This window comes from Pseudochaenichthys georgianus, unplaced genomic scaffold, assembly GCF_902827115.2.
Source record: "Pseudochaenichthys georgianus unplaced genomic scaffold, fPseGeo1.2 scaffold_664_arrow_ctg1, whole genome shotgun sequence".
In the NCBI taxonomy this organism is placed as follows: Eukaryota; Metazoa; Chordata; class Actinopteri; order Perciformes; family Channichthyidae; genus Pseudochaenichthys; species Pseudochaenichthys georgianus.
The window spans coordinates 1-18,217 of NW_027263218.1; the positions used below are offsets into that span (position 1 = coordinate 1).

The 18,217-nt window shown below is 46.2% G+C and overlaps 1 protein-coding gene across 1 annotated transcript in view; it reads right to left on the reverse strand.

The window, feature by feature from the left end:
- Positions 1-4,486: 4,486 nt before the first annotated feature.
- LOC117443720 (catenin delta-2-like) overlaps positions 4,487-18,217 on the reverse strand; it is a gene marked incomplete at both ends in the record, with an annotated part of 74,784 nt that continues 61,053 nt past the window's right edge. Inside the window, 2 exons of the mRNA XM_034079609.1 lie at positions 4,487-4,613; positions 17,584-17,668. Coding sequence (XP_033935500.1) covers positions 4,487-4,613; positions 17,584-17,668 — 212 coding nt within the window. The remainder of the gene's footprint in view (positions 4,614-17,583; positions 17,669-18,217) is intronic.

The following is an 18,217-nucleotide window of genomic DNA, read 5'->3' on the forward strand; positions in this document are numbered from 1 at the left end:
TCTGAGACTTGACAGGTGGAACACAGATTGATACAGTCAGCTCGTATCTGCTTGTGATCACTGGACATGGTTCCGTCACACACACAGTCTTATTCTTTGGTCCTCATAAAGGATGACAAATGGCATGACTGGTAATGTAAACCCAAATCCTGCAAAAAGTAGAGCTCTCAGGCAATAGAAATACAAAAAATACATACAGGTACGCTAATGATGGAGTACTTTCCAAGCCATGTTAAAAATAATTGTCATGGTGATCAAATATAAAGGTTTCTATACCTGACAGGTCTTAAAGTTGAGGCCAAATAATGACCAGTTTTGTCAGACAAGTGTCACCCTCTTTCTCTTTCTCTCCCATTTTGTTGCTTATTTGTCTTGCCTCTGTCTGTCTCTCTTCTCTTTCTCAAACTGCCAAAATAGTCGGTATTTACGCAAAATGTCTGGACCAAAATAAGTAATGACAGAAAATCATAGTGCTGCTACCGATCCACTTTGGATGGCAAGTGGTTGGAAAATCGCAGTCGATGTTCGTTTCCATTTCTGTGTGAGTAATCCCAACCTCCCAATCCAATGAGCTCAAGTACGCTGCAATCAACCCCATGCATCATGTTCCCTATGTGCTCTTTTTGAATAGACTTAAAAATAGATGGTATTTAACAGTGTTGATTATATAAATCTTACACAAAGTTTTATACAACACATGGTGGAAATGTGTGCTTATTTCTTGATTTATTATTATCTAAATGTATTTGATAGTTTCCATGCACTCTCAATGTCATCCAAGATATAACTGATGGGAGGTGTTTCATGTAGTCGGGTAGTTGCAGCTAGTTTATCGGTTACTGTGACAATAAATGCTATTCCTTTTCCTATTTTCAGTTTCAAAACCTCACACTATTTCTGTCTGTCACTTTCTCAAGCATTTAGATCTACTCATCTACCTTACACACATGAACGCATCATCACACACATGCCTGTGTGCACCTATGCACAGCAGGACAGACCCAGCAGCACACATAATATATATGCACTGTATTTATTCCACTTTCTCGCACATACACACTCAGCATGTCACAATGTAATCCCCTTATAGCATACTTATGGTGCTTACTCAGTCCCTGCTATCTTGACACATTGAAATGCCAGAATCCTGCCTACCTGTGTATCAGACCCTTAGCCATGCTTAGCTAAACATTCCTGTAACTGCCTGCCGTACACACACATGCAGTGAATATATACACACAGTATATATACCTCCAGAAGTGAAGGACATTCTAAACATAAGCTGTTTAGACCCGTTTAACTCAGCGTTTACGATTGCAGATGAGGACTGTAGCTATTGGAGAGAAACACTTGCTTCAATACTCAATACATGCGTGTGTGTGTGTGTATGCGTGTGTGTGTGTGAGATCTTCCCAACACACACACACACACACACACACACACACACACACACACACACACACACACACACACACACACCCACACACACACACACACACCACACACACACACACACACACACACACACACACACACACACAGTTAATGGACTGCATCACTCTCAGTTGCACAAGTAGAAATATTTCCCACGTTTCTGGACAAAAAAAGAGATGTAAGGCTCGCCAAAAATCAGGATAAAAAAGTCTTTGTTCTCTTTGGCTGTTCTATTATACCCAGATATTAGCGGCGGGGCAAAACACGTGTGTGACAAATGTGACTAGCATGATATAATAAAGGATTTAACATTTCTGGAGGGACTTTGGTATTCAAACAGATAAAGTGAGATTTCAAAGAAAGAACTTTAACCAACCCTTCAAGTTTGACATTAAAAAGCAAAGTAGCATCCTAACCTTGTCTCTGTTACTCAGCCTTTTCGTGTTGGACCAAGATATTCTATTATGCACACACACGCACATTTGTCCAAAAAAATGGTTGTTGGAATGAATTACATTTCAAACATTTAGCAAAGCAAACAGGGGAGACAGGAGCTACAGACTTTTATAATGTTTTGACACTTTTGACATTTAATTTTCAGCATTTGTCACCTCTGCAGCAAATTCTATTAAGGCGGATGCTCAGAGCTGTCACACACCACGGGAGACACCGCCATCACTACTTGTTATGGTTACCGTGGGGACCTGGCTTTAACCGCAGGATATAAGAAGCTGGGAGACTCGTTCTATCAGTGCAAAACACAGCAGGACCCTGTGGGGGCAAGATCGATAAAGAGGTCTCACTCCTCCTTTGTTTCTCTGTCTTCCTCTTAGCCTGCAAACCTCCCTTACCCCTCTCTATCTCTCTCATGGTTTCTCCACTCTGTCCTGACACTAACTCTTCCTCTCCTCCCCTCCCAGTGTGCCTGCACGCCATCATTACTCCTTCTGCTTTGATCCATCTCTAAGGGCCGGATTGCAGTCTGGAGCGTATGCAAAGAGGAGATACAGATGCATGCGGGGGTGGGTGTGTGTATCTGGGTATTGAGGCAGCCTGTAGTGAGAGTGAGAGATCAGAGGGAAAGGTGAGAAGAAAGTAGGATTACTGCAGAGAGGAGGAGAAGAATGAAACGGGTGAACGATAAGGGGAGCGGTAGAGTGGAAAGATGAGGGGGAAGGCGAGGAGAGCAGAGAGGGAGAGGAGATGGGAGATACTTCCCACCTCCTCTGACCTACTCCACTGGCATCCACACATTTCTCTCCGCACTACAATCTCAAAACTACTTATTTTCAATGTCGCTTGCCAAAGTCAAATCCTCATGCTTCACATCCTTCTCACCGCATTAACCATCCCTCAATCCCTAATTCTTCCTGCCTCCTTGCTTTTTCTCTTTATCTCCCTCGCTGTTTATCTTCTCCCTCCCTCTTTCTCTGTCTCCTCACACACAGACACAAATACACACTTTTCTCCCCCTCTCTCACTCCCTCTGTCTCTCTCTTAGGCGGGTCCTTGAAGACCTCTCTAAGCCGGGAGGAAAGGAAAGTACTTTTCTGCCTCATCAGCTTGCTAAGCCCGGTGAGGAGAAAGCTCAGCTGAAGGCCCTTCTACTACCGATGCTAACAGCTAATGCTAATGTGCCCTTTGCTAAGCATGAAGGCCAATGGGCTCCAGCTAAAGGCTAACCATAATTATACAGCATGAAAGCCTGAGGAGGGCACAGCTATTTAGACTGATCGACTGGTAAATGTTGATGCTGCTGGCTAAATGTCTGAAGTTAGAGCTCATTAGAATCCATGTGTGACGTGTACCTTCTGCTTATACTCATGTCCAACATACATGTGCTCATTATCTTAAGTCTTAGTTAGTTGTATCTTTGCACCTCTTGCTTAACTCAATTCCAAAAAGGTGGACCATTTTCAGAAGGGAAAATCATTTATAACCGACCCGAATCTAGAATGTATTATGAAACTGACCGTAAAAGCACCATTTTCTGTTTAACACTTCTGTTGTTGAACGATTTAAAGAAACAACGTATACATTATTAATCGATTACGTTTATTTAAGTTAATTATCTCATATTGCTTTAATACGTACCATGCCACATCTACCGACATGCTGACATTAGAAGTTAAACTAAATCAATCAAATAATAGAAACTCACCAAAGGAACCATTTCTAATTTTCTTATCTTAATGTTGCTTCACTTTCATCCAAATGTAAGTTTTCAAGCAACAATTACAAGACCTTAAAGTGGACCTATCATGCTATATTTGAAACATATATGGTAAGGCCATACCTATATAAAACATGTCTGTGAAGTTTTTTTTTTTCAAAATACCAAACAGATCATGCATTTGATGATGAGCCATGCCTCATTTCACTCGATTTGCTCTTTTCCAGCCCTGTTTTTGCAAGGGCTGATTCTGCTTTTGTGGCAGACTACAGCGCCACTTACAGGCCTGGCATATGTACTACAGCGTCTCCAGTGCTTTCGAGCGGTCTCTCATTCCCCTGATGGATGGAGAGTTGCCCATATAGGCGGAGCACCCCTTTTCTGACGTCAGACATATTCAAATAATAATCAGCTCTGTTGCAGCCCCGTTTTTAGAGATTTGGGTATGGAGGAAAAGAGAGGGTTGTGTTTTCTGACACTTGGTGAGTTCCCTGACACCCCGGGGACACATATTCATGTATAAAAGACGTACAAAAGTGCATTTTGCATGATAGGTCCCCTTTAAATGTGTTGAGGGCAGGTGGATGATTTGCTGTGGAAAACTCCTGACATGGGAACTGCTGTTTGGGTATAAAGCACTATGGTCTATTTTACTCACCATTTTTAGAGTCATCCACTGTGGCACCTGAACTTCTTAAGGCCCCATTGCCAGATCATTATTTATTTGTTCTAACCTCTTAATTTAAAACTTCTTTAGGTGGGGAAAATCACTTTGCACCATGATGTTTAGAAAGCTGAGGTAGAAGAAGGGAAACACGCAAACACTGAAGCATATAATACAGTATGTACTATTCATAGTAAATGTCATATGTGCCTCACCAGAGCGGTTGTTGGGAGACGTCCTGACGGGGGAGACGGAGGGAGTTCGTGAGGAGGAGTAGGGCCTCTGTCTGTCTCTCTCTATCGTTGAGGAAGAGCCCACAAAGTGATACTGGGAGTAACCATCCTGCAAAACAAACACAAACAAAGAAGAAATTGTTTATCATTCGTCTTCAAGACCAATATTCAGTTGGAGAAGTGTTTGTTTAGTGTTCACAGTGAAACACATTATACATCGATGTGTACAAAGAGAGGTCTACTGTCACATGGTCCATTCCCTTTGCAACATTTGAAACAAATATATGTGTTTTTTCATGAAAATTATGACAAATTATACCTGGCAGGAAATGGAAAGTTTTCATGGATTTTGCTCTTGATTCAGCTGAGGAGCTAAATCTGAAGTCTGCACGTTTAACTAAAACATGAATATTTTGTTGAGAAATATCAATATTATATTTATTGGGTTCACCACTGGGGTATGTGAATCCGCCATGCATTCTGGCCATCAAAGCCCTCACAACACCCACACTTTGTTTACACCACAAATTGAAACACTTGCATCAAGCCTGAGCTTAGCGAAAGTCCCACATGTCGCTGTAGAACAAAAATAAAAACAACTAACAAATCCACAAGCATAATTATAATAGCTTTGTTTCTGTATTAGTGTAGCGGTGATTGGAGCAAAGCCCTTTTCATGAAAATGGATTATGAAAGTCAACAACAATCACAGAGCTGGAACCAAATTCAATTTAGCATTTAGATAATTGGGTACCTCTGAAGGGACAGCGCATGCACATGATAAAAGCCAACGCAGACATGTTCCATCATACATTTAGTGCCTGGGGGCTCTGCAGCGGGAACACTGGTTAGGCTGCTGTGACTGAGTCCAAAGGAGAGGTGAATCACTTCAGTAGAGTGAGACTGGAGGATGAGAGATGGAGGAGGGGGGGCAGAGAGATGAGGGAGGGGGGGAGACAGGGTGGAAGCTGAGAAAGACAAAAGATGACAGAAAGGAATGAGGAGGAGGAAGATGGAGGGAGAGCAATGGCAGGAGAGCAAAGATAGCGAGAGGAGGAGAGGGGTAATGAGAGGAAGAGGCGCAGATGGAGAGGCAGAGAGAGAGGGAAGGCTGGACTGAGTCCCATGTCCTCCCCTGACTCCTGGCACAGGACTGACATCCTCTGACACACAGTAGTTCAAAGGTAGCTCCCTTCCCTCATTCAGCTTAATCTATTTATCACCATCTCCTCTGGTCTCCGACTCACTCACCTTGTTTCATATTCTCTTTCTCCTTTGCCCCCCGAACACATCTCATTATACACTATGTAACCTCCTTGTGGAACACTGGGTCCAGCGCAATTGGACAAAGTGTCCTGCTGCTCAAACACGGTCGCTGAATATTGAATGACAAATGTATTTTGCAGAGTGAGGCGTGCTGTCTGCCGCCCATAAATGTGGCGCACAAATGGGGGCCAGTAATGATCCGCAGGCTTCCTTAAGGGGGCCCCTGAGCAAAACAGGCAATAGTTCAACTCTACAATAAATGAATCCACAAGAGGGATACTAATTGGAGAAGAGCGTACAGAGGAGGATATATAAACATGTTCTGTCACAGCCACACATGTCATACAGATGTTCTTTGTGCATAACTTTGCCTACAAGTACTACTACTTTACGGTTGTAAACAACATTGTATTGCACACAGGATAATGCATATGCTGTACCAGCTTGTTCCAGCTCTTGATTCTATCAGGTTTATTGGGTAAAATAGTCAAATCCATTATTCTTTATAATTCAGTTTCTTTGTGGAATCCACTCAAATGTAAAACAATATTGTTTCCTGGCACATCAATTAGTGTGTGCTGTCTGGCCCACCAGCCAGCCAGTCGGCTTTAATGTGTTCAATCAATATTAAATCAACATCACATTTTAATATGGGACCAAATCCGACAGCACCTGTTCCCCCCTCACTTTGCACCCTGTCAGAGGTGCAATGTGTGCGTACTGTGTAACCTCACATTGTAACTTAACCATGTGTCTCCACACCTGCAGACATCAGCTCTCTGGTGCCCCATCACCCACCCCCATCCCTTTATCTCGCACACACCTACTCTGCCCCTACAGCAAAAATGAGAGCAGAAAAAAAGTGTTGCCAGGCAACCATTTCGCCTGTTGCACTCACCATCACTGGATGGTAAGTTGAAGGTCGGGGGAAAATAGCGATTACTGCCCCAACAAATGAGATGTGTGTGTGTGTGTGTGTGTGTGTCTGGCGGCACTCATGCCAGACAGCAATTACGGCAGAAACTGTAAAAGGTTACACATGATGAGTGGGGGGGGCTCCCCTCTGGGCCTTGGCCATCGCTGCACACTGTCATTCTTCAGCCCTTCAATCCATTTCTCTCTATCACTTATTTCACACTCAGATTTAGAGATTTATAGCAGCGAGCTCTTCACTCACACGTGATCCGTCTACCCCCCCTGGAATAATGTAACCTTGACCTTTGCTTTCTTTATTTTGGTTGCTTGTGGTTCTGTTGATTTAGGATTTGACCTTTCTGCTACTGTTGTGTTTATTGGAAAGGGCAAGAAAACCATAAGAGTGTGCCGTATTTCTGCTTTTAGTATATCCGTAAATACTGTTGTTAGCCTCCACTGAGAAGGCTATATCAACTACCCCCCCATCTCCTCTTGGTCTGTCGTTCACTGTCTCCTACAGGTGAACATCAGAGTGAGGCAGCCTCTGAGGCCTCAGCTAGGTTTGATGTCTACTGAAGCTGATTTCCCTGTTTACGCTGTGTGGCAGTGGATGATGAATTATTTTTAGCTGTCGAGACGAAAAGCACGTCATCTTTTCATTCTTGCAACAAATCATTAAAAGCACTGTGTATTTGAGCGATTGTCACAAATTCTACAGTCTAAAAATCAATAAAATCAGGCTCAGACTCAAACTGTGAGAACGATTGTGCAAACGAAATATTGGAAGAAAAATGATATAAAATGTTAGAAAATAGTGAAAAATGTATACCTGGTTTCTCAATGTACAAGGTCGTCTCTTTAAATGTCTGGTATTGTGAGTATAAAAGTTAAAGATATTAAGTTTAAAACTAAATGAAACAAAATAAACTCAGAATATCACCACAAATTAAAGGCTAAAAATAGAACGTATTCCTTTGATTTTATAGGAACATCCTGGGAATTTTGAACTCAATAATTTTCTGCGAATGGCAAGGCACTCAATGCACACACACATTCACAACACACACAAATGTATCACTCAATCCTATTCCACAAACACAACCACATACTGAACTACACATCCCTGGAACATATTGTAAATCTGTCACGTGTGACAAACAGCATCTCTCTGACCTTGAACCCCGTCTGTCATACGCCTGTATCTGTTTCTGTGATTTGTGTGACGTGTGTGACATGAGAATAATGTGTGGGTGTGTGTGTGGAAAATAGAGAGAGAGTATGTCTGATTAAGTCCCCAAGAAAGATTATTGTTATGAAGATAGGAGGCAAGGTAGCCCGAAATGACGTGTTTAACGCTGATATGACAAAGGACAAATGTGTGAATATAGAGCATTACAATCTGTGTTCTGCTCATTGGTTTGAGCCAGGGAGAAATAGAACATATGTTAGTTTAAAGGAAACGGATCATTTTGTCCTTGTGTTCCTATTAGGAAGGATTTCTTTTTTCACAAAGTGACCTGTGGCTTCCCTCCTAGGGACTAGATGAAACAGACACACACACACACACACACACACACACACACACACACACACACACACACACACACACACACACACACACACACACACACACACACACACACACACACACACACACACACACACACACACACACACACACACACACACACACACACACACACACACAGAAAGAGCACACATCCTGCCAAAAATCCAAACAAACTTGGGGAAAAGTGTTACTGCACTCCGGAGACTGTAATACATGATTTATCTTAAAGTCAGTGCTAGTGTTGCTACAAACATATTTTTGCTTTGGTTTATTGATGGTTGCTACACCACTGATCTTTCAAGTCCTCTCAGATGCTATTTTAATACGACTTACTGTTTATTTATGGGCTCTCAACTTTTGGTTCTATTTCGTCCCTACTGACCGCCAGAGGCGGTGCTTTAGCACTGGATATGTCCATCGCGCGCATGCGCAGCTCGAGTACCAATAACAACAAAGTCACCTGTGACCCACGTGACACCGGCTATATCAGCCGGTATTGTCAGAGGATCTGTTCCTTTTCATCTTCTCGCTGCGCGAGGGTACCGTGGCTACGTTTTCGTAGCCTACAGCGTTCAGGCTTGAACGTTTGATCTGAGGGATTCCTCTGTAAACAGCTGGCCGCGTGAAGCTTCGCGACTGACAGTCGGAGCTACGGGTCGTTAGACGCGTCCTCCAGGAGCTGCGCCGGCTGTGCAGAGCCTCGACAGACAGGTTTGTGTCAGCTTGTTGCTAGTGATGGCTGTGTTTCCACACCCGCTCCCAGCCAAGTTGTCCTGATTACCGTCTTATTGTTTGTGGCTTAGACTTTCTGGTGACGACAGTGTTCCCGCTTCCTCTCCCATAAAGTTGCCCTTATGCTCTTTTGAAAGTTCTGCTTGTGGCGTTGTGCCCGAGCTATCATTAGCATTTGAGTCCCAGCTTTGGCTGCGTCCCTCATTCGATTTAGTATGGAAAGCCAAGAGTGTCATACTTTAAACCCGTTTTTCGTTTAGATGCAGAAAGTAAGGTAAGTACTTTCTATTTTCTAGAAGCTATTATCTGGTCTTAACATTTGTGTTCTGACTTGGTCGCTTGTTTGTTAGCAGCAGCCGCTTGGCTAACACCTTGCTGTTGAGCTTAACTATTAACTCAGGGCAGTGCTCCCGCTCCCTGTAGCATAGGGTTTGATTGCAGTAGCGCTAGTTCGTTGTATTACTGCTCCTAGTACTAGACTCCTAGCACTAGGATGATATGCAGAGAACATCTTCACGGCGGGTGCTGTGTGCTCGGCATGTGCGGTTACTACTGTAACCAGACACGGTTCTATGCGGGCTGTTCTCTTTCTTAGAAGCTAATTATCTGGTCTTAACATTGTGTTCTGACTTGGTTGCTTGATTGTTAGCAGCAGCCGCTTGGCTAACACCTTGCATGTACGGTTAAGCTTCATTATTTAACTCAGCCGGTGAGGGCAGTGCTCTCGCTGCTGCTCCCGGTAAACGCATGGTATGGTTGCAGTAGCGCTATATCGTGGTATTTACTGCTCCTAGTACTAGACTCCTAGCACTAGGACGATATGCAGAGAACAATCTTCACTGTGTGTGCCGTGTGCTCTGCATGTATGGCCATTAAGGAGGATTTCATCCTCCCAATATTATATTGTCTAGTGGGCAGCCGTTGGCTGACACTTTTAGGCACCGGCCACAGTTACTATTGTAACTAAGGTTCTAAGCCGTAAGTACTGGCCATAATTACTACTGTAACTACGGTTCCAAGCTGTGTAAGTACTGGCCATAGTTAATACTGTAACTACGGGGTTAAGCCGTAAGTACTGGCCATAGTTACTACTGTAACTACGGTTCCAAGCCGTGCACGTACTGGCCATAGGCAATACCGTAACTACTGCTCTATGCCGTGTAATGACCATAGTTACTACTGTAACTACGGTTCTAAACCATGTAAGTACTGGCCATAGTTACTACTGTAACTACGGTTCCAAGCCGTGCAAGTACTGGCCAGAGTTACTACTGTAACTACGGCTCTATGCTGGGTAAGTATCCAAGCCGTGCAAGTACTGGCCAGAGTTACGACTGTAACGACGGTGCTAAGCCGTGTAAGTACTGGCCATAGTTACTACTGTAACTACGGTTAGATGCCGTGTGAGCCCTGGCCATGGTTACTGCTGTAACTACGGCTCTGTGCTATTCTCTTCTTTAGTTATCTGGTCTTAAACATGTGTGTTATTTGACTTGATCTCGCTTGATCGTTAGCAGCAGCCGCTCGGCTAACGTCTTGCGTATACTGTTAGCTTCTTTATTTTACCCAGCTAGGTGAACGCAGTGCTCTCGCTCCCGCTCCCTCTACCGGTAATGCGGATGTAGCTACATCCCTTTTTCTGTTCGGCGAGTAGTAGCACCGCTCTACTCTTCCCGTTCAGCAGGTAGCCGGTGAAGGCTGTGTTCCCGCTCCCGGTTACACTGCATCTGGCGTTCGACTCTAACTTAACCAGTGAAGGCAGTTCTCGCCCCCACTCCTGGTAGACGCCAAACGGCCTCGTTTTTCCGTTAAGCAGGTAGCCGGTGAAGGCTGTGTTCCCGCTCCCGCTCCCGGTTACACTGCATCTGGCATTCGTCTCTAACTCAACCAGTGAAGGCAGTTCTTGCCCCCGCTCCTGGTAGACGCCAAACTGCCTTGTTTTTCTGTTAAGCAGGTAGCTGGTGAAGGCTGTGTTCCCGCACCCGCTCCCGGTTACGCTGCATCTGGCATTCGTCTCTAACTCAACCAGTGAAGGCAGTGTTCTCGCCCCCGCTCCTGGTAGACGCTAAACTGCCTTGTTTATTCTGTTAAGCAGGTAGCTGGTGAAGGCTGCGTTCCCGCACCCGCTCCCGGTTACGCTGCATCTGGCACTCGCCTCTAGCTCAGCCAGTGAAGGCAGTGTTTTCGCCCCCGCTCTTGGTAAACTGCCTTATTTACTAATCCAGCTAGGTGAAGGCAGTGATCCCGCTCCCGCTCCCTCTGCCGTAACGTGGGTGTAATTACATCCCTCTTTCTGTTCGGCGAGTAGCAGCAACGCTCTACTCTTTCCATTAAGCAGGTAGCTGGTGAAGGCGTGTTCCCGCACCCGCTCCCGGCTACGCTGCATCTGGCTACCTACAGAATGGTTCATTCATGTAGCGCCTGTAGGGTTTCTCTTGAGCCCGACCGCTGCCTCGGCCGCTTCTGGCGGTCAGTGGGGACGAAATTCGAGCATCTGAGGGAGGTTCTCACGGTAAACGCCTGCATGAGCTGTAGCTGCATGCCTCGGGTGCTCAGAGTGGCTCGAATCACTGAGGTGGAACGTCTGGCAGCAGCCAACAGACACCTCTCCTTGTCACGTACTCCTCCAGATCAATTCGGCCGTTCCCGGCGACCTGAGGGAGCGATGGCTTTGTGTGCTCCCCCCAATAGAAGGACTAGAAATAGGCTGTCCTCTAAAGTGGATCGGCTAGCTGCCGATAGGGGCATGATGAAGTCGCCTCTTGGCCCTTCAGCCTGGGCCCGGTGTAGGGGCTGCTAACCCCCCCCCCCCTCCTTCGGTGGGCGCCCCTCCTTCGGTTGGCGCCCCTCCTTCAGTTGGCGCCCCTCCTTCGGCTGACGCACCTCCTCCGGTTGACGGAGAGTCCTCCGTCGCGTACCAGTCGAGCCAGGGGAGCTGTTTAGATCATCTGCCCTCGGAGGCACTGGAGTGTGCCGCCCAAGCTAGGCAGACCAGGCAGCAGCACTCGGGTCCTCGCAGACCTGTGCCCACTCCCAGCAGGCCCAGGGGCCGCTCTAGCAGCCGCACTCAGCCGCTGGATTACAGGGGTGGTCTGCAGAGGTCTTAGCGGCCCACTCAACCGCCTCCCAATGACTTTCGTGCCCCATGTCGCCCGCCTTCCAGGCGGCCTCGTGCCCCAGAGCCTGACCGGAACCCCCCAAGAGGCTCCAGGGTCCGGGGGGCTGGGCTCTGAAATCCCGAGGGTGGTCGGCGGCTGCTTTCCCAGCAGCAGCTCAGTTTCGGGGCAGTCTGTACTTCCGTCCCTTGGGTGGTTTTCACCTTAACCCAGGGGTACGGACCGCAGCTCCGGCCCCTAGCCTTCGGCTGGGTCTAATTGACAGTCGTCAGCGATCCGGCAGGGGCCCTACCTCTGGGCCAAGAGTTGTCCGTCCTTTTGTCCAAGGACGCAATCAACCCAGTAAGACCCTCTGCTTAGCCAGGGGGTTCTACTCGGCATACTTTCTCGTGAGCAAGAAAGTCGGCGGATTTCGCCCGATCTTGGACCTCAGAGGAATCAACAGATTCCTGAAGGTGCTGCCATTCTATATGCTGACTACTGCATACGCATACTGCATACCGAGGGATGCCTACTTCCACGTGGGCCGGGCAAGAGGGTGCCTTATATTCAGTTCCTCCGGCCCTTGGGCAGACTGGCAGCTGCCTCGGCCGCTGGGCCCTTAGGCCCGCTGTCGTTGTGCCCCATGCAGATGTGGCTGAACAGCCTTCACTTGGACGCCAAGTGGCACAGGCACAGTGAAGTCAGGGTGTCGCAGCATTGCTCCACTCTCCGTCACGCTGGAGGGGCAGGGCCTATCTCTGGTAGGCGTGCCCATGGGCGCCATCCCATCCCGCCAGGAGACCATCACCATAGGTGCATGTCTCTCAGGGTGGGGTGCAGTGCGGCAGGGCAGGACCGTTCAGGGTCAGTGGTCTGCCCAGCAGATTGCGCGCAGGGTCAACGTGCTAGAGCTTCGGGCCGTGCAGCTTGCACTCACGCACTTTCTACCCCAACTGGGGGGCAAGAATGTGCGTTTCCTTGGGGACAGCATGTACATTGTTGCTTAGACAACAGTCCCTTCTAGATAGTGGACGTTCTCACTCCACTCTGAATTTATGTGGCTGCGATTCTGCCCGACATGTTCGGGTCGACGGCGCCACGGCGGGGTGCCACAGGTCGGTGTCCCTCTTTATGAGAGGGGCTTTACTTGCACCCCGAGGGCTCCGGCTTGGCACCTGCCCTTGCTGCCGGATGCCCTATCACCTCCTCCCTTCGAGCCCCTGGCCCAGGTGGGGCTTAGGTGGCTGCCCACAAAGGCAGCATTTCTGCTTGCCATAGCCTCAGGGAAGTGAGTCGGGGAGTTGCATGTCCTCTCCATAAACAATACATGCCCGAGGTGGGACTCTCATGCGTTGCCCTTTGGGCAAATGTGGCATTCCCGCCCGGGGTCCTTCCACAAACTCACTTCAATCAGCCTGCCCAGCTGGCACGCTTTGACATTCAGGAGTACGGCACATCGAAGTTGCTGTGCCCGGGGGGTGCCCAAAGGGCGTATATCAAGGCTACTGCCTGTATACGGCAGGAGGAGCAACTCTTGAGTTTGCCCTGGCGGCACTAAAGGAGGTTAGGCCCTCTAACCAGTGGCTTCCCCACTGGGTTGTCGATACCATCTCACAGGCTTACGGGGCCAGTGGCCGCCCCCTGCCACCAGGCTGAGATGCCACTCTACAAGGAGCATCTCAACATATTGGGCTGCCCTGAGAGGGGTGCCCCTGGAGACCATCTGCGCCGCGGCGTCGTGGGCGTCTTCTGGCACATTCTCCAGTTGTCATCAGGTCAATGTCGCCACTCCCCATTCTTTGGGCGTGGTCCTTTTGCCGAGCTCCGCTGCTTCCAGTGGTGAGCAAGGGCTTGGATTCTTCATGACATTGTTGGTATAGGTCATCCAGTGCTAAAGCACCGCCTCTGGCGGTCAGTAGGGACGAAATAGAACGATAGTTACGGCTGTAACTATGGTTCTATGAGTCCCGGATGACCGCCAGAGTTCCCTGTCACTCAGAATTCTTGTGTGCTCGCGAGAAGATTCGGGGAACAGATCCTCTGACAATACCGGCTGATATAGCCGGTGTCACGTGGGTCACAGGTGACTTTGTTGTTATTGGTACTCGAACTGCGCATGCGCGCGATGGACATATCTAGTGCTAAAGCACCGCCTCTGGCGGTCATCCGGGACTCATAGAACCGTAGTTACAGCCGTAACTATCGTTTTATATTGCCGGGCAGCCCAGCCCTGTTCTGTTGCATTTATTTTTTCTCTCTGCATCTGTCCCAGACTAGACTGCTCCCATAGCACTGCTGTAGGAAGTGATTAACTCTTCTTACTAACGTTTGAGAAAAACACACTTCTTCAAAGACACTCACACACAGAAACAAACATGTACCCCAGTCCATTACTACTACACAGCTGGGAAGTATGTTTCAAAATGCTCTCATTACTTCAGGACTTCAAAGCAAACAACCCTTCGCCAACACAGCTCAAACTGTCTCATTATTGACCCAACACCCCTTTTCTAAAATTACACACACATAACTAAGAAATGCTTATTTTGTTACATTTCAAGCATTCACCTCACTTTCTATCCTTACTTCCCTCGCTTTTCTTTCCTCTTCGGTGGATCTATCTTTCTTCGCCTTTGCTCACAAACATTTTGCAGAGACATCCGACTCCACTCTCGTCTAAATTGTATGCTAATCCATGTTTGGATTGGAGACTAACAGGATTTTTGCTGCAGCTGACACCCATGACCTAGGGAGACGTGTGGCGCAGTGGGTTGTGCGTTGGTGTTCGGATCATGGGAGCACAGGTTCAAACCCCACTGCAGTCAGCATGTCGTTGTGTCCCTGAGACACTTCACCCCAAATGTCTCCTGTGGGGATTGCCCACTGTATTGAGTATGTAAGTCGCTTTGGATAAAAGCGTCTAACAAGTGACATGTAATGTAATGACCTAATACGTCATGCAGGGATAGAGCGGTCATTTATTGCGAGCTCTGGACTTGGGTGATAAAGTCAAAGTGTGACGCAACACTTTCCACAGTTTTAAAATAAGGTTGGTCAGTAACTGAGCTGTGTACATGGAAGAATTCATGAAGTAAACAGTAAGGTATGGTGTCCATCAGGATTTAAAAATCATTTTTAGAGCGACATTGTCAGACAATTGAAATTGCGCTGCTTTGAATAAAAGTAGTTCTAGATAACAGCGTCATCAGGCTTTTGATCTAGATGATGATGATAAAGTACACGTGGCTAAAACAGGACAGACTGCAGAGGATATATTTACATCAATTTAAAGATGATGGATACATTTTTTGGGAGTGAGACGTCTTGTATTTCAGTAATGATCTGGTTTAAATGAGACAGATCTAAAACAAAGATTGATTGTGTGTCAATCTTACGCAAGTCTTTCTTTTAATATCTGCCTTTATCAAATCATTTTTCCGTCAAAAAAAGGCTCCTAAGGTAAAGATAGGTTGGGTAAAACATGTACAAATAAATAAGTAGTCACAAAAGACGGCAACCTTTTTCTAGGTGCCAAGAAAAGCCAATGTCTTCCATGTCTGATAGCTGGAGTGTATGCCATCCAGTGGAGTGTAACACGGTTCTGTGGCAATGATTAGAGAAGTTTGAAGCAGGGATACTTGGGACGAGAGGATGACGAATGAAGATAGAGGCCACAGTCGTTAGGATGAGACGAGCAGAGGCTGATGCCACGGGGCGGCCTGTCCTGAAGTGACTGCAGTCAGAAGTCTGGGGCTCGGACAGCCCACTGCAGAGTCACCATGCAAGGAATTCACTGGATTTCATTCTGGGTCGAATATATTTGTCTATAAATCATGTGGGCACGAATGTATTTCTCTTCTTTCTAATGCAATTATACCTTGAAAAATGTTGTTTTTGTTCATTAGTTTGTAGAATGAGGGCTCAGTCTTCCTCATTTCTAGAGGTTTAACAAGAGCTTTGAAAACTGTACTTTATATTCAACAGTATCTGAGGAGGAAAACAACAAAAGAAGAAATGACTTGTTGAAGTGAAGTATGTCGTGGTTCTCGATGAATATCTCTTGGTGTTCTGCTGAATGTCTTTCAACAAAGTTCTCATTAAAAGCTGAAATTGGGACAATACTTAATATATAAATACTTGCCCACAAAACAGATTAAATAATTGGGAATAGGGCTTCGGAAGGTAGTCGACTAGAAAACCTCATTGCAAGCATATACAAGATGTCTTTGTCGCAGAGCTGAAGTTGTTGACACAAACAAGCATCTCCAAGACATGAAAAAACAAGTTCCTTCGTGATTTTGTTCCCTTCACACAGAGATGAAATAACACATACAAAGCCAAGGACACCTACTTGGAATGTGTTACTTAATATTTCTGCATCCTAATGGAACGCACATTTAAGGCTTTGGGGGGCTGAATGGAAGGTAACCTTGGTTTGAAGTTATTCATTCAAAACACTCATTACAAGTGAGAGGAACAGAACATCTGTCCTTACCTATTAATCACGATGCACGAGTGTGTGGACCTTTGTCATTTATATAGGAGCAACATATCCCAAGGGAGGAGAAAGTGGGTTTTCATCTGTGTTTGTGTGTGTGAAAGAGACGGATAAAAGAGTGTGTCTGAGTGGGAGCAGCACACACACAGCTCATAATATCTCTACAACAGTTTTCTCACTACTTTCTTGTTTGTGCCATTCTCCGCGAGTTACCAGTTATTGCATAATGAGCTGCAGTTTCCCTGTAGCCAGCAGCATTAACGCCATTCAGTCTTGCTGATGGACTAAATAACCGTTAGCACAATGTTAGCTTGTTTGTATGTCTGTGTTGAAAAAACCAACAATGGGCTAGAGACTAACACAAAGGTATTGATCCACCTGCCTCTGTAAACACTGTTGCTGAGTTGTGAAGGTTCCCAACTGAGCTCCATTATTCTTGTGTGTGGAGGTGGTTATGACTGACCTCAAGGCCAACGCGTGCGTGGGTTAAAATCACTTCATTTGTAATGTAACTTTAAATAGCTCAATAATAGTGGCCTCCTGGTTGACAGTCATGAACGCTTTATACTGTCTTACATGACTCAGGGCGTTCATAATCGAGCACATTGGGCATGATTTTGCGGTTATAATAAATGACCCTCACAGTGATGAAGATGATAGTTTCATGGACATATTTCTCCCAGTTGTATATTTTGTAAACATCAAATCAATACCATGAACCTCAACAAAACGCTGACTGATAGTGGGGGTTTGTGCCAAGGTCTGGCTGGGTTGTCGATAGCAGAATGAAATTAGTTTAGCGGCATGACTTCTCACTGAGTCTGGAGACAACAGGAAATCCTGACAAGGCATAGTCCTGGGCAAGGAAAGTGAAAAAATGATTTGTTATGCACTAAATAATACTGTTTGGGGCAGAGAGTGACAGTAAATATAAACAAAGGTTTAGCAGGAGACAAACAGGGTCAGAGGAATTGGGCACACAGTTTGTGCTTCGTCCTACCTTCTTGTAGAGGGAGCGCAGGTCTCTGTACTGCCACATGCTGCTGAGGACCTGAGAGGCTGCCTTCACCACCTTGGCCGAGTGTCTGGAGACAGGTAGAGGAGGAGAGAGAGTTATTTCTCTGAGAACTTTCCCTGTGGATAATGTTGCTCTGTTATCCTGTCCCCTGTCTTTACCAGCTGTGGAGGCCTGTGGCACTTGTGACCACTTTAAGAGTAAGGGGGCCATTGCTCATTTCAGCAGAGAATGATTTTCTTTCGGGGAAAACAGAGAGTTTCCAGATGAGTTTAAAATGACCCTCGATGCCATGCTAATGGTCCCAACCCTGCCACTTAGCTGACAAATGACTCCAGTAGGAGTCAGTTCAGAAGCCCTGCCTTTCTAACAGCTACAGATGGCACCAGAAAGGATGCTCATTTTACATTTGTCAACCACGCTTACAAAAGTCCTCCTGAAAACAGGCTTCTTTTTTATCACCAGTAAGAACAACAGAAAATAGTTTTAAAGATTGAAATCCAGTATGAGGTTGTAGTATCAACAGAGAGCCTTCTCCAATTTCACTGGAATGAATCCCAGCAATGCGTGAATACGGCGATAACAACATGCAACCTCAAATGTTATTAACTATTGTAAT